At 39.1% G+C, this 14833-nt stretch overlaps 1 protein-coding gene across 44 annotated transcripts in view; it reads left to right on the top strand.

Moving 5' to 3' along the window:
- Positions 1-12631, top strand: part of LOC111093333 — a 49434-nt gene extending 36803 nt beyond the window's left edge. For 17 of the 44 annotated variants that reach the window (XR_005381616.1, XR_005381623.1, XR_005381629.1 and 14 more), the window contains 2 exons: positions 9608-9705; positions 12357-12631. Coding sequence is in view for 24 of the 44 variants with exons in the window: in XM_038580351.1 (XP_038436279.1) it covers positions 9608-9705; positions 12357-12367 (109 nt within the window). In the remaining 20 variants the exon portion in view is untranslated. Of the gene's footprint in view, positions 1-970; positions 1030-1132; positions 1313-9607; positions 10608-12356 lie in introns of those variants that run through there. The other 27 variants (XM_038580349.1, XM_038580350.1, XM_038580338.1 and 24 more) reach the window with 8 other exon arrangements.
- Positions 12632-14833: the final 2202 nt, after the last annotated feature.

Raw genomic sequence — 14833 nt, 5'->3', positions numbered from 1 at the left:
TAAGAACATGGAGAAAAGAGAGCCCTTGTGTACGTTGATGGGAATGCAAACTGGTGCAGCCACTATGGAATATAGTATGGAGGTTCCTTGAAAATTAAAAATAGAACTAGCATATGACCCATCCATTCCACTCCTAGGAAATGAAATCACTATCTTGAAGAGATATCTATACTCCTGTGTTCACTACACCACTATTCACAATAATCAAGACATGAAAACAACTTGTATCTACTGACAGATGAATGGATAAAGAAGATGTGGTGTCTAAATAGACAATGATATATTATTTGGCCATAAAAAGAAGAAACTCCTGACATTTGTGACAGCATGTGACAACATGAGGGCATTATGATAAGTGAAATAAGACAGAGAAAGACAAAAACTATTATGATATTACTTATATGTGGAATCTAAAAAAGCCAAACCCTTAGGAACAGAGAATAGAATTGTTGCCAGGGGCTGGGAATTGGGGGAAATGTGAAGATGTTTGTCAGAGGGTACAAACTTCTAGCTGTAAAATGAATAAGTTCTGGGGATCTGATATACAGCATGGTGACCACAGTTAACAATAGTATATTATATACTTGAAAGTTGCTTAGAGAGTAGATCTTAAATGTTCTCATACACACAAAAAAATAGTAATTATGTGGGGTGATGTATGTGTTCACTAACTTTACTGTGGTAGTTATTTTACAATATATATTTTATCAAATTATCACATTGTACACCTTACACAGTGGTTATATATCAATTATATCTCACTGAAGTTGAGAAAAGTTTAATGATTCTGGGATATTTTGTGTGTTCGACCTACGCAGTGACTAATGGTCTTTTCCTCAGTTTTTATTTTCTTTTCAAAAGATGAACTAACTTTTCATCATGTTATCTGAGAGATTTAGTTTCATACAAGGAGTGGTTAAATTGGCTATTAATATTTTCTCTCCTTCTCTACACATATGTATGTATACAGATACACACCTGTGGTTTCTCAGTATGTCCTCTCTCACCTCGGAAAATTTGATCCGTAAGGTAATTTTTAATCTAAACAGTTTGTACTCTTCTCAGTCCTATAGTTGTTCTTAAATAATACATCTAAATATTATAAGTTTTTTTCTTTAATTTTATGAGAAAGTCGTCTTACAAAGGAGGAAGGAGAGAAAAGAAAATACTAAACACAGCACTGCCTCGAGTCCATTAGAATTCACAACACTGTTATTAAAATTTTGCCTCATTAATGGAAACCGAGCTACATTATAATTCAAATTGAAGCTTAAACTGAGATCATCCCAACCAATGGGAGATACGTGATAAAGCAAGTATATTAAAGATGTCAATGGTGGAGTGCCTGGGTGGCTCAGTCAGTTAAATGTCCAACTCTTTATTTGGGCTCGGGTAGTGATCTCGGGGTTGTGAAACGGATCCCTGTGTCAGGCTCTGTGCTGGGTATGGAACCTGCTTAAGATTTTCTCTCTCTCTCTCTCCCTCTGCCCCTCCAACCCCATGCTCTCTAAAAAAAAAAAAGAAAGAAAGAAAGAAAGAAAGAAAGAAAGAAAGAAAGAAAGAAAGAAAGAAAGAAAGAAGAAAGAAAGAAAGAAAGAAAGAAGGAAAGAAGAAAGAAAAAAAGAAAAGAAAGAAAGAAAGAAAAAGAAAGAAAGAGAACAAGAAAAAGAAAGGAAAGAAAAAAAGAATACAAGAAAGGAATAGAATAAGAAAAAAGAATAAGAAAAGAAACCAAGATAAAGAAAGAAAAGGAAGAAATAATAGAAGTAATCCGATAAGAAATAAGATAAAAAATACAAAAAAACCACGAAAAGAGAACAAGAAAGGAAATAAAGAAAGGACTTAAGAAAAAAAAAAAAGAAGCAACCGGAAGAAGAAAGAAGAAGAAGAAGAGAAAGAAAGAAAAGAAAGAACACGACAACGGAAATGAAGAAGAAGGAAAATGAAAGAAAGTAAAGTAAGATAACCAGAAAGAAGAAAAATAAGACAGAAACAAGAAAGAAAGAAAAGAAAAAGAAAGAAGAACGAAGGAAAATAAGAAAGAAAGAAAGAAAGAAAGAAAGAAAGAAAGAAAGAAAGAAAGAAAGAAAGAAAGAAAGGAATGATATAATCTTGCTGGATATGCAGTTGTTCACAGTGAGTCTTCCAAGTTTGTTGTATGCTTAAAATTTTAACATAAAAAGCTGGAAGAAAAAAGAAGAAGGAGGATCAGGAGATGGAAGATTATTTCATCAAATAACTTCTCTTTCCTTATTTCTCCCCTTCATGGAAGTACTATTTATAGTGAAATGCAGTATTCATATCTCTGAAAAATAAAGAAGCAGGACATGATTACAAATGATTCCTCCATTAAGAATTTCCATCTTTTTCATGTTTCAGGTTTAAATTTATGCACTTATGACTCAGGGAAAGAAAGAATGTAGGTGTAGGGGTGCCCCACTCATTTCTAGCCTGAAGCAGGAGCACTCTGTGCACACCCCAGGGACCTCTACAAAAGCCTGTACCTGGCTCAGGAGGACCTCCTGCCCCTCCAACTAGGACTGAAACACAAACTATTCACATGGAGAAGGAAGGTAAAGGAGGAAGGAAGGGAATGATTTTGCCACACTCATTTTTTTTACTTTGCTTTTGCTAATTCAGGTGTCAGTAGCTAGCTGTTGTTTCATTTTAACTCGTTCACTAAATATATATATATATTAAATTTTAATATAAATATATATATATATTTGTACTCTTCTCAGTGCTATAGTTGTTCTTAAATAATACATCTAAATATTATAAGTTTTTTCTTTAATTTTATGAGAAAGTCGCCTTACAAAGGAGGAAGGAGAGAAAAAAATATTAAACACAGCATATATACACAAAGGTATATACGTAAATATATATATATATATATATTTTTAACAAAGAAAAGAAAAAGGAAAAAAAAAAAAAAAGAGGATCCCACCTACGTAATGTGCCCATCTCAGGCTCCACCAGCCAGCTGTGAGCACAGCTGTTTGAATATCCAGATCTCAATGGCTGCAAGCCTCTGATGTATGTAACTGCGTACCCCACCCCACCCCACTTCCAGGGTGACCAGTCCCTAATGATTCATCTCTACCACTTTCTAAACTTGTACTCTATGTCATGGAGACTCTGCAGTCCTGCCCTGATGTTTCCAGAGAGAGAGCATTCTGATTGTAGAACACAACACTTGTCTCAGTTGCTGTTGCCTGAATCCTGCAGAAATTGGAAATTAACTGTTCTCTGTGTCAAGGAAACTGGAACAGTACCTGACCCTGAGGGCCGGATATCCTTCTGGGAAGGGGGGGCAGTAATGTTGAGGGTAGAAGACAGGATGTCCTGCGGAAATTCAGCTGGAGTCTCAAAATATCACTGCAATTAGTAATCTAGCTCTTTCCTCTTCTGTAGGCGAGGAATACTCTCCCCACCAGATCAGTGGCCCACAAGTCAGCAGTTCCTCAGAGATACAGGTCTGAGGTGGGAAACTGCTTGTATCACGGTGGTCGTGAGCACCGCTGTTACCTAGCTGACATCTAACATGCTGTGCCAGATGTGCTGAGGGCAGCACTTTCAGAGAAAAGGGCAGAAAATAATTGCATTTTTAGCTTTGAAAAAGAGTAAGGTTCCCAGCATTAGATTACATGAGCAGCCCTCAAGTATTTGGAGTTCTGGTTTTCTATTGTCCATACACTCACACACACACACACACACACACACACTGGTAGTGAGTAGCTGGATGTGGTAAATTGGAGATGTGGGCAAACTCTCTGATGTACTTTTGATAAGTAGCATCCCAGTTGCCTCCCTATGAATCTGGCTGGCCCATATTTGGCTGAGTACAGGGAAAGTGGATCTACCGTGGATCTGTGCCTGGTCTCCAAGCTTCTGCCCTGACCTCTTGGGGCACCGCACCATCATGGAAATTCAACCACCCTGCTGGAGAAACTGGGTGGAGGGGGGTGGGTCCTACTGAGGCCAGCCTCCCAGCCATTCTGCCAAGGCCCCAGGCAAGCTAGCGAAGCCTCTGCCCCACTTCAGATGAACCCAGTCACTAGCTGAATACCACAGGGTGACCCCAGTAATGCCACCTGATGTGGAGGAGTTGGCCAATCCCTGACCTGTAAACAATGGTTGTTGTTTTAATTCACTAAATTGGGAAATACTCTATAATGCAAGCTATCGATTTCCAGAGCCCTCGATAAGGACCATCACTGCAGGTACCTCTAAGCTGTGTTCAGAAGTAATTTCCTCTCAAGACCTAGATCCTATGCCTTATCTGACCCTCCTCACTAGACTCTTTTCCACTGGATGCAGACCTCTGGGGCCCCCAGAAGTACAGTCCTCATGACACCAATCAGATGTCATTAGATGAAAGTCAACTTAACTCCCACTAGCAATTGTAGGTACAACTACAATATGCACAGAGACACACTAAAATATTGGAGCCTTATTCTCTGCTCATCCAGGATACCCTGCTAGGATTCTTTTACTAGTCAATAATTGCTGTTTTAAAGCTTTTTTAAAAAGATTAGTTGATGAAGATCAAACAGGAGAAAAGGTAAATTCTTTTTTTCGTACAATTTGAGTTGAAGGAAATATTCAAGGATGGAAAGTGCATGAACAATTATGGTACATTAATCTTTCCTTATTTTTCCTTTGTAACTATTATGTTTTCTCTTCCTCAAGTTCCAATTCCTAAAACCTGTGCTGCATTTCAGGATATAAATCCAAAAGTGTGTGATTAATATTCTCCATTAGAGCTATTTTCCCCCAATTTCTTTTTCTCTTCCTCTGCTAAAATTAGTGTTCCTAGCTGGGATCCGTAGTTAACTCAGTGTGTTGCTCTAGTTCTGAGTCAGACGCTAAGAACACCTTTCAATCTGGTTCCCAGGGTGTTGGCATTGATGTTGTATGCGGAGCATCAATATGATGTTCAGTGATGCATAGTTCTTTCGGTTCTAAGGGCTACATTTGACTGTTTTTAGAACAAGAAATGGACTAATCTTCACCTGCTGACAAAGTGAATGTGGGTGAGATGCTTCTAGATTCATGGTAGTGATGCTCGTGACCAGTGATCAGCTGAGGTTAGGTGTGGCTTACAGGAAGCAGGAGTTTACTGCATCCTAGATCCTCAAATGGTCTTTTCATTAGATTTGTGCATGAAGAGCCTTTTTCTTAGCTGGCTGAAAGGAAGAAAGATTCAGGATTTTAATGTGTCAAAGTTACCATGCTCCACTTATCAGGGGATCTTTAATTATTTTCTGATCTTCTCACATCCTCTTGCATGGTATTTGTGAAAAGTATAAAAAAAGAAAGTCTAAGAAAGAATTGAATGGGTTAGTTAGGACTTGTTATTTAAAGTTATAGAAAGACTTCAGTGGCTATGTGGGATTTATTATCCAAACTAAGATATTTTAAGAGTGAAAGGAGGCATCACTAATAATTATTCCAGGACAACAGGTATGAACTTGTACTGTTCTAGGCAAACGGGACACAATTTCACCCTTAAAATACCCCAATTCAAATTGACTTAAGCAATAAAGGAGATTCCAGTGGTCCATATAACAAGAACTACAGAGGCTGAGTGGGCTTCAAAACAGCTCAGCCAGTTTCTTCCAATTCCTCCACTCTGCTTCCTAGAGGGTAACTTACCCTTCGACTGTTTCTTCCTGTGGTCATAGGATGAATGTCTGTATAATTGGAGCATCATGCTGCTGCTTTTTACATTAAACAACAAGGAGAGCACTTCTGACTCATCCTTCTAAGCAAGATTTTTGAGGTTTAGACATTTATGTCACATGCCCACCACTATATAAAGACATGGCCGAGGAAATGGAAGGCCTTGATTGGTTTCAACCAATAAGGTCCCACTGTGAATGGGGTCAGCTTCTCACAAGTACTGGATTAATCTGGGGATCAGTGACTTTTGTTCCCATTAAAACCTGAGTAATTTTAAGAAATGAGAGGGGGATGAATACTGACTCAATAACTAGCAAACACTTGCTCTATTGGAAACAAACCTGTAATATAATTGTTTTATGCTGTGATAGTTAAGAGACCTGCCTAGGTGTAAATCCAGGTTTTACCACTTAATAGCCACGTGAATTTGGACAAGTTGTTTAACTTCAATCTCATTTCCCCAACTTGGAAAATGAGATGATAATATTAACTGGCCTTATATGGTTGTTATGGTATTAAATAGATAATGTAAAGGGCTTGTGACATTGTCCAGCTTATAGTAAATGCTTAATAAATACGACTTTCTACTGTAATGGTCATTTAATTGACTCTTGGGTGGGGGTGTTCATGGGAATTTGTAAAGAAACATTAAAGTATCAACAGTGGAGAAATCCATTTACTTGGTTGGAGGGGAAATAATGAAAGCAAAAATAAGAGCTGGAGGAAAGATGAGGGCTGCCTACAGGGGAGAGGAATAATCCAAACAAGCAGATGAGTGAAGTTGGGTTTAAGAAAATTTAAAACGGTTTCTGTCCAAGGTGAGTCTATCATTCTCAAACATTACAAGACTCTCTAAGGAGCCTTTTCCAATGTTTCATGGTCAAGAAATTCTCCCTTACATTCAAAGTAAATCTTTCCAGGTGCCACAGAAGCCCATTTTATGTCTTCACACAGGATAAAACATGGGTAAAGGTTTAACAGACTTGGAGATCGAGGATGAAACTTTAGACATGTTGCAGAGGAAAAGTGACAAGGCTTAGTGACATCTATTTCTTCATGATGGGGAGAAAGGGGTAGTGTCAGATGTAGGCTTGTGATAGTGAGCATGAAAGATGAGGGAGACAACAGTGTTTCTGACACAGAGGGAAAGGGAAGAGGTTGGTTTGCCTGATAAGGAGTTGGATTTATAAATATAAGGTAGTGGTATCACCAGAGCTTTGATAGTAAAATCAAAATGGTGCCAGAATAGTAAAGAAAACGTATCCTCTTCCTCTCTGCCCTCTCCTAGATACGTAGACAGTTAAAAAGACAGGAGAGGGGGAAATGTTGCAACAATGAGAACTTTTAACCATCTGTACACATTCTGGCAAGGTTTACTCATTAAAAAACATCAAAAACAGATATTATCAAGTCCTAGTTTTTGGCGTGTGTGTGTGTGAGGGAAGGATGTTTTAGAGATGGTATATGTAAAAGAAATTATATTTTCTTATGACTGATTTCGACAAAAGACAAACTCGATTATCCAAAATTTGATTGCTTATTATATACAACTGCATTAACTTATATAACTGCATTAAATGTAACTTCTCCAACAGTTAAGTACATTTTCATTATAAAAAGATATCTGTGGTCTCGTAAGTACTTTATTTAACTTGCTATGCACATAGCATCTGGTAATCATTTTGCATCAAAAATAACAGAGTAGAGGTCTACCTCTGAAATTTGTACATCGATTTGGGAAAAGAAATATCTAGTATCACTGGTAGAAAATTGAAATCCTAAAGAGGATTGAGTCCCATGAAAAAGAAAGATTAGGAAAAGAATTTGCTTTTCTTCTGTTTTTGCTCTCCCAGCATTCTTATGCCACAAATTATGGAATTTTTTATATTACCTTATCTCCACTATCAAGTAACGTGCAAGTAACGTGCTTTTATTTACAAATAGTAGTTGTTCAAAAGGTGATTGTAAATGAATGAATGAATATATTATACTTGAGAAGATAACTCAGAGTTCTGAATTTGTCCATGAGTTGCATTGAAATACTATGTGTCTTGATGCAAATTTATGGGCACAATAAACTTGCATTTTATATTTTAAAATTATCTGACCCTAATTTATTAATATGTTTAAGAATTTAATTCTTGCTTAACCACTTGACCTACCACCGTCCGCTACTCGCAATTACTTAACAACTTAAACTGACACTTAATAAGTATGTAAATGGAAACCACCCTAACGTAATCCAGGTATCTTGCTAAGTGCCAATTATATGCCTCTACCTTCCCTTCAATTTGAATGTGTTAGTAAGAATCTAATTACACTGGTTTATAGCTGATGGAATTACAGAAGGAGAAGATTTCTCTCCTACATACTTATTAGACCTCAATAAGTGTTCCTTTGCAATCTGTTGCTATTCAATTACCAAGTAATAACTGTCTTAATGAATCTAATTGAAATGCTTATTTCAGACTCCTATCACAAAAAATAAAAGAGGCTTTACTTAGAGTGATTCCACTAGATGGGACCTGACTTGTTTATCCAGAAAGAAGTAACTTCACTGAAAGAGCTTCACATTTGTGACAGTTTTTGCAGAGTTTCAAGGACATTCACTTCTTCATCAACCATATAATCATAAAACTAAGCCCCTCCACAAACTTATGCCACTCAAACCCATGCCTACAAGAACACTCGCACAATCATTGGCCCTACATTTTTCCCTCACAACGAGACTTTGGATTAGCTTTCCTCTATGAAGACAGAATAATAATTAAAATTAAAATATCAATAGCTAATATATAGAGAGTATGTCCTGGTGCGGATGCTGCCTAAACACTTTATATATAGAAACTCATTTAATCTCTACAAACTCCCTAAGAGGGGTAGAGACTATTTATATGCCCACTTAATAGATGAAACTAAGGATAGTTTATTTTTTAGGGAAGGACATATCTGTACAGTATATAGGCTAATAAATGGCAAAGATTATGGATCAACCCGGGGTCAACTGACTTCAGCAGTATAAACTCACAAAAGTTACACTTGAAACATGTTAGAGCTTAGTTGATAGAACCTCTTGTTACTTTAGGAAATTGAGGGTTTAGAACTCATGCAGCAAAACCAAAGCAATAAAATAGTTAAAAAACAAAGCATCAAAACGCTTTGAGTTAGATGTTCTAAGTGACACACCTTGCCCCTTTCTTCTGCCTTTTTTATAACTTTTATTTGGATCAGCAACTGTTAAATTCATTCATTTCAACATAAGAATTTGTTTGGATTTTGAGTGGATTTGAGTGGCTCCAGTGGTTGAGGGTCTGTCTTTGGCGCAGGGCATGATCCTGGTCCCGGGATCGAGTCCCACATTAGGCTCCCTGCAGGCAGCCTGCTTCTGCCTCTGCCTATGTCTCTGCCTCTCTCTCTGTGTCTCAACAAAATTTTTTTTCTGTTTTATTTTATTTTACTTTTTTAAGATTTTGTATTTATGAGAGAGAGAGAGAGAGAGCAAGAGAGGCAGAGGCACAGGCAGAGGTAGAAGCGGGCTCCATGCAGGGAGCCTGACATGGGACTTAATCCTGGGTCTCCAGGATCCCACCCTGGGCTGAAGGCGGCGCTAAACCGCTGAGCCACCTGGGCTGCCCAACAAAATCTCTTAAAAAGAGAGATAGAATGTATATGAGGACACCCCAAAACATACCACTGTGTTTATTTTCTTAAAGAAATGTAAACTTTATTGGTCAAAAGTGAGCTTAATTCAGACCTGCAGATCACTGATGATTCACAATTTTTCTGCAGATTTAGTATAGCTGCCCCACATATGTACAACCACCTCTGGAGAACCCAGAGCCTGGGAGCTATTGACGTAGGTGTGTTAAGCCCAGAGACTCACTGAAAGTTAAGTTAGCCTCACTGGATGTGCTCTTCTCAGGTCCTGTCCTCACAGTCACGAGACGGGCAGATGCCATGGTCTAGCTCCAGGACATATGCTGTATGGATTTTCTTCTCCAGAAACGATGACATGGTCAGGTAACACCTCTGTGATGGCAAGGATTTCTGGTGCACAGTTTGTCTATGGAATTTACAACAATCTTAGATGCAAAAAGACCTACCTGACAAGAATAAAATCAATGCTTTGTATAAATTATCTGGGTTTACTGAGCCATCACCTCATTACTTACATGGGTGTGGTTTCTATTTGTAATCATCGGTTCCTCTCATCAGTGCCTGGGGGCCTTGCCCCAATTAGGAATAGCCAGAAAGGAGTCACACAGACCCATCTCTGTCCCTCATTGTCATCTGTGCAACATTCTTCTCATTCTAAGCTGTGATGTTTTTCTGCAGACATCCATGCTGGCTCATGCCAATTCCAGGGGCTTTAGGGCTCCTTTGGAATTCACTAAAGAATTTTTAAGGAGCAAAGGTCCTGATATCTACCCAGTTAACAGTATCAAAACAGAGACTTCTAATAGAGCAATAACTTCTTTTCTATGGAAAGAAAAGAAACATGATAGGAGCAAGTTATTTATCCTCTTGAGAAAGCCCGAGTTCCTCCAGGCAGCCAACCGAATCATTTTGAGTTCCATTTATGTGCCACACAATGTACGTGTTCCCTGGCTTAGGATTTACAGCCTGGAGAACTAGAGCCTATAGTTTTAGGGAAGCTCCCAGGAATGTCCTTAAAATGATGTCCATGGGAAATTTGCAGTGGGGAGCAGTGAACACAGTGTTGTGCAGTGGACTGGGGAGACCCCAAGCTCTGAGACCTAGCCTGTGGGAAATGTGTCCCCGAAGGTACTTGGTTTCATCGTGAGAAAGAATTCAAGGACAGACACAACACAGTGGATGAGCAGTACAGGCAGGAAAGTTTATTAAAACAAAAGTACACTCTTGTGAGAACAGGCAAGCTGGAGAGAGACAGAGCTGCATGGGGGGGGGGGGGGTTGGGTTTCTGTCTTTCATTGACAGTTGTTAACAAGGGGTGGAATATTCATTACTTGAGGTGGGGATTTCGTGGAAGCAAGATTTTTGTGCTTTTTCTTCCTTATTTGGTCAGGGGTTTCCGGCCTTCTTTGTCAGCCATCTTGGTTTATGCGCAGTTTGATCTGGCTTCTTTTGACTTTATTTTGGAGCGCTGCCAGGACAGGCCTTTGACTTTCCTGATAGCTGGCCATGACTTCCTCCCTGCTGGCCTCCAGGCATCCTGTCAGAACCTAACTAAGGGCCTCTAAAAACAGGATGGAGAAATGAGAGTTTTACTTAATCCTGCCTATCCTTAACAGAAAAAGCCCAGAACAAAATTTCATGTAGATATACAGTAGGCAGGTCAAGTTCTATGCAGAGAAACTGGCTTATGCAGCAAAACTTAAAAACTGTCAAAATTTTTTTAAGTCTAAAATTGATCTGAGGCCACAAGACAAGCTCACATTCTCTAAAATCTATCTCCCTTCTATTTCCTCATGTTTTCTGCTTCTAGTTCTTGGAAAATGGGGAGAAAAGCAGGGGAATTGGGTTAAAGAGACAAATAAATAACCTTTGTTCCCCCAGTAATTTTGTTTCTTTCCCCCATCATTGGCCACCCTGTCAAGTTCCAGACTACGACTGAGCTAGAGTTTGGGAAATCTAGGCACAGCATGCTGTGCGACCCTCCATGGAGCCCCACAACACTTCCATTCACCCTTCCACCTAGAGCCTCCTCTCATAAAAGAGACCAAAAACGGAATAAAAAAAATGAGAAAGTCTATGAAAAACAGAGGGAGAAGCTCTAGGTTGAAAGAGGAAAGGAGAAGGGTAAGGGAGTGAAGATTGGGCGAATTCATAGAAATGATAAACCCAAATCCCCTTCTTGTGCCAGAGGCTCTAGCCAAACTCAATTTTCCATTTTCTGCATGTGTAGGGTTTTCCCACCACTCTTCACTGCTACATGTGTGAATCCTTGTCTCTGCTTTAAGGTCCAGGGCAAACACAGCCGCCTCTTCTCTGGCAATTCCTCTAATCTGTTGGCTAGAAACAATTTAGCTCCTGAGATTCCTTGGTCACAGGACAGTAGCACTTTCTAACATGCTCTAGAACCACCTAGACTTGAGGCTCTTCCTCTCACAAGAGAGCACTTAAGGAAAAATGGATAAACTGTACCTACCTTTATATCCTTTTTCCTCCTCCTCCTTTTCCTCCTTCTTTCTCTTCTTTTTGGTTTGTTTCTTCATTCACCATGAAGGCCTAGTTAAAGTGAAAAGCTAAAAGCTCAGTGCCTTTCCACTGGTTTCTCTAGGTGCTTTCACAATGCTCATTGAATGTACATTGAATGAATGAATGTTTGCAAAAGGGTACCCAGGTTAAGGAGCCACCATAATTACCCCACTGTGTCCACTTTAATTGCCATTTATTATGTTTCTTCTTGCCTCCAGTGAGCCTTGCCCAGACTGGGAAGAGAAACAATACTTTGTTCATGTTTGAATCTCTAGGAACTAGAAGACTATCTATGCTTCATAATAGGTCCTCAGTGCATACTTGTTTGAATGAGTGAATAACTAAATTAATGAATGAACAATCCTGGTTTCTAGGCATGATTTAGGGAAATGATGGGAGATAATAAGGTCCCATCCTGAGGCCATTTTGACAAAGGCCTTATATATAAGACTAAGGAGGTTGAGCTTTATTACTTAATCTTTTTGCTACAGGGAATGACTGAAGATTTTGAAGCAACCAAGGAATAATGTAGTGACCAAGCCTATTTACAAAGATCATTCTGATGGTTATGTAAAAGACAAATTGCTGTGGTGCAACTTCTAAGTTATTGTTGATTTCAAAGAGCGACAATGGAAACTTCAGTGAACAAAGAACTTTTTAGTCTCAACACAGATGTGGCTGCCTTAAATCTATTGCCTATTAATGGAAAGAAATACACTTTACCCACCTTCCTATTAATGGAAATAAATATACTTTATTCACTTTATGTGGTCAAAGAGTGTTGTATAGTTTTAGAAGACAACACATCCTTGTGAAACTAGTGTAAACTAAATGTATGCAATTATTTATCATTTCAGTAAAGTATAAGGTCACAAGGGACTCCTAGATTCTTAATGGTAATCAAGACTATTCTCAAACTGAGGGAGAGAAATACTCCTCTTCGACATTTTAACATCACTCTGAGAAAGAGAATTCTTTGATTCCTGTGGACTTTTAAGGTGCTGGACATCAGGTTGCATGATATAGTCAGTCTAAGATTTGAAAGGTTAGATTTGTATGAGCAGATTGTTTCGTTGGTTTCCATCATCTGAGGAGCTTGACCCTGATGGTCACACCTTAACATAGTTTTGGTCAGTCACTTGGTATTTTCTCAGAGTAACCTAAAATGTTTTGGGCTAGAGCTGAGAATAGCTCAGATCCCTCTACTTGTGCTTTTTTGTGCCTCTAAAACCATACTGAACATCTTTTTGTTAACATATTATCATAAATATTGATTACTCACTATGACATATTATATATGGCTATACATTTTTACTGCTCCTTTCATAAAGCAGTGGAGTCTGTTTCTCCCACTCTCTGAATCTGGACTGGCCTTATGAGTTGCTTTGACCAAAAGCAAGTGGCAGACATGATTTTGTGTGATTTCCAGGCCTCTGCTTAAAGAGAACTTATAGCTTCCACTCTCCCTCCCTTGGACTTCTGCCCCTTGAGGCAACTTCGGGCTAGCCTCTCTGAAGATGAGAGAGCCTATATATAGAGAGAAAAACGAGAAAGCCCATGTAGTAATAGAGGTCTAGCCATCCCAGTAATCCTAGCAGAGGCCCAAGATGCACAAGGTCATCTAGTACCAGCTGGCCTCACAGTCAGCTCTACTGACTGATTGCAAACACACCAGTAAGCCCAGATCACCCCATGTGGAGCAGAAGTGAGCTATCCTAACTGAGCCCAACTGCCAACCTATAAAACTGTGAGAAATAAATGGTTATTGTTGTCAGCCAGTAAATTTGGGGGTATTGTGGTAGATAGAATTCTAAAGATGCCTCCCTGCCAAGATTCCCATTCTCTTGTTATTCAATCAAACACTAAAGTAGGTACTGCTGTGAATGGAGTTTTCAAATGTAATTAAAGCCCCAAGTCAACTGACCTTGTGATATGGCCCTGACATGATCATTTAAAATGCTGAAATGAGCACTTTAAAATCAGTCAGTTTTCCTCTGGCTTGTTAGAGAAGGGTATAACATAACATTCAAAGAATGAGAAGGAGTTGTTGAACTCTTGCTGAATCACAAATAGAAGGGGCCATGAGACAAGAAAAATGGGAGCCAGGATCCCTGGGTGGCTCAGCAGTTTAGCACCTGCCTTCGGCCTGGGGTGTGATCCCTGTGTGGAGCCTGCTTCTCCCTCTGCCTGTCTCTCTCTCTCTCTCTCTCTTTCTCTCTGTCTCTCATGCATAAATAAATAAAATCTTAAAAAAAAAAAAAAGAAATATGGAAGCCTCTGGAAGTGCAAAGCCTCAGCTGACAACTCACAAGGGGGCTGGGACTCAGTCACGCAACCAAAAGAAATGGAATTCTACAAAGAACCTGAAAGAATTGAAAGCAGATTCTTCCCCAGAACCTCCACATAAGAGCCCAGTTTAGCCACAACCTTGATTTCAGCCTTGTGAGACTCTGAGCAGAGAACCTAGGCCAGCCTTCCCACATTATCTGTGACCTACAGAACCATGTGCTAATAAGTCTCTACCTTTGTACTAATGTGTTATGCAATAATAGAAAATTTATACAAGCAGTTTATTTCATAGTCTTGGATGACAAATGCACTAACATTTTTTACAACACCTGGAAAGGCACAGCACAAACTAGGGGATTTCAATTCTGGCTGCACATGGAAATCTTGTAGAGAGCTCTTTAAAAATACCAGTGCCTAGACCGACCCCAGAGATGCTGACTTAATTGATTTAATTGTTCTGGGATGTAGCCCAGGCATTGGTATGTTTGAAAAGCTCCCCAGGTGATTGATTCTAATATCCAACTAGAATTGAAAACCACTAATACAGAAGAAAATATATATGCACAATTAGATGAGAGAGAGAGGAAGATTTCCAACCCATCAGCTCCCATCCCCCTCCACACTGAGATAACCATCTTAAGAATATACTGGTGACTAATATTCTACTACCAGTTCCAAT

This window comes from Canis lupus, chromosome 30 (assembly GCF_011100685.1).
Source record: "Canis lupus familiaris isolate Mischka breed German Shepherd chromosome 30, alternate assembly UU_Cfam_GSD_1.0, whole genome shotgun sequence".
In the NCBI taxonomy this organism is placed as follows: domain Eukaryota; kingdom Metazoa; phylum Chordata; class Mammalia; order Carnivora; family Canidae; genus Canis; species Canis lupus.
Note: the sequence above shows the minus strand (reverse complement) of the source record. Positions and strands in the feature narration are given on the sequence as shown.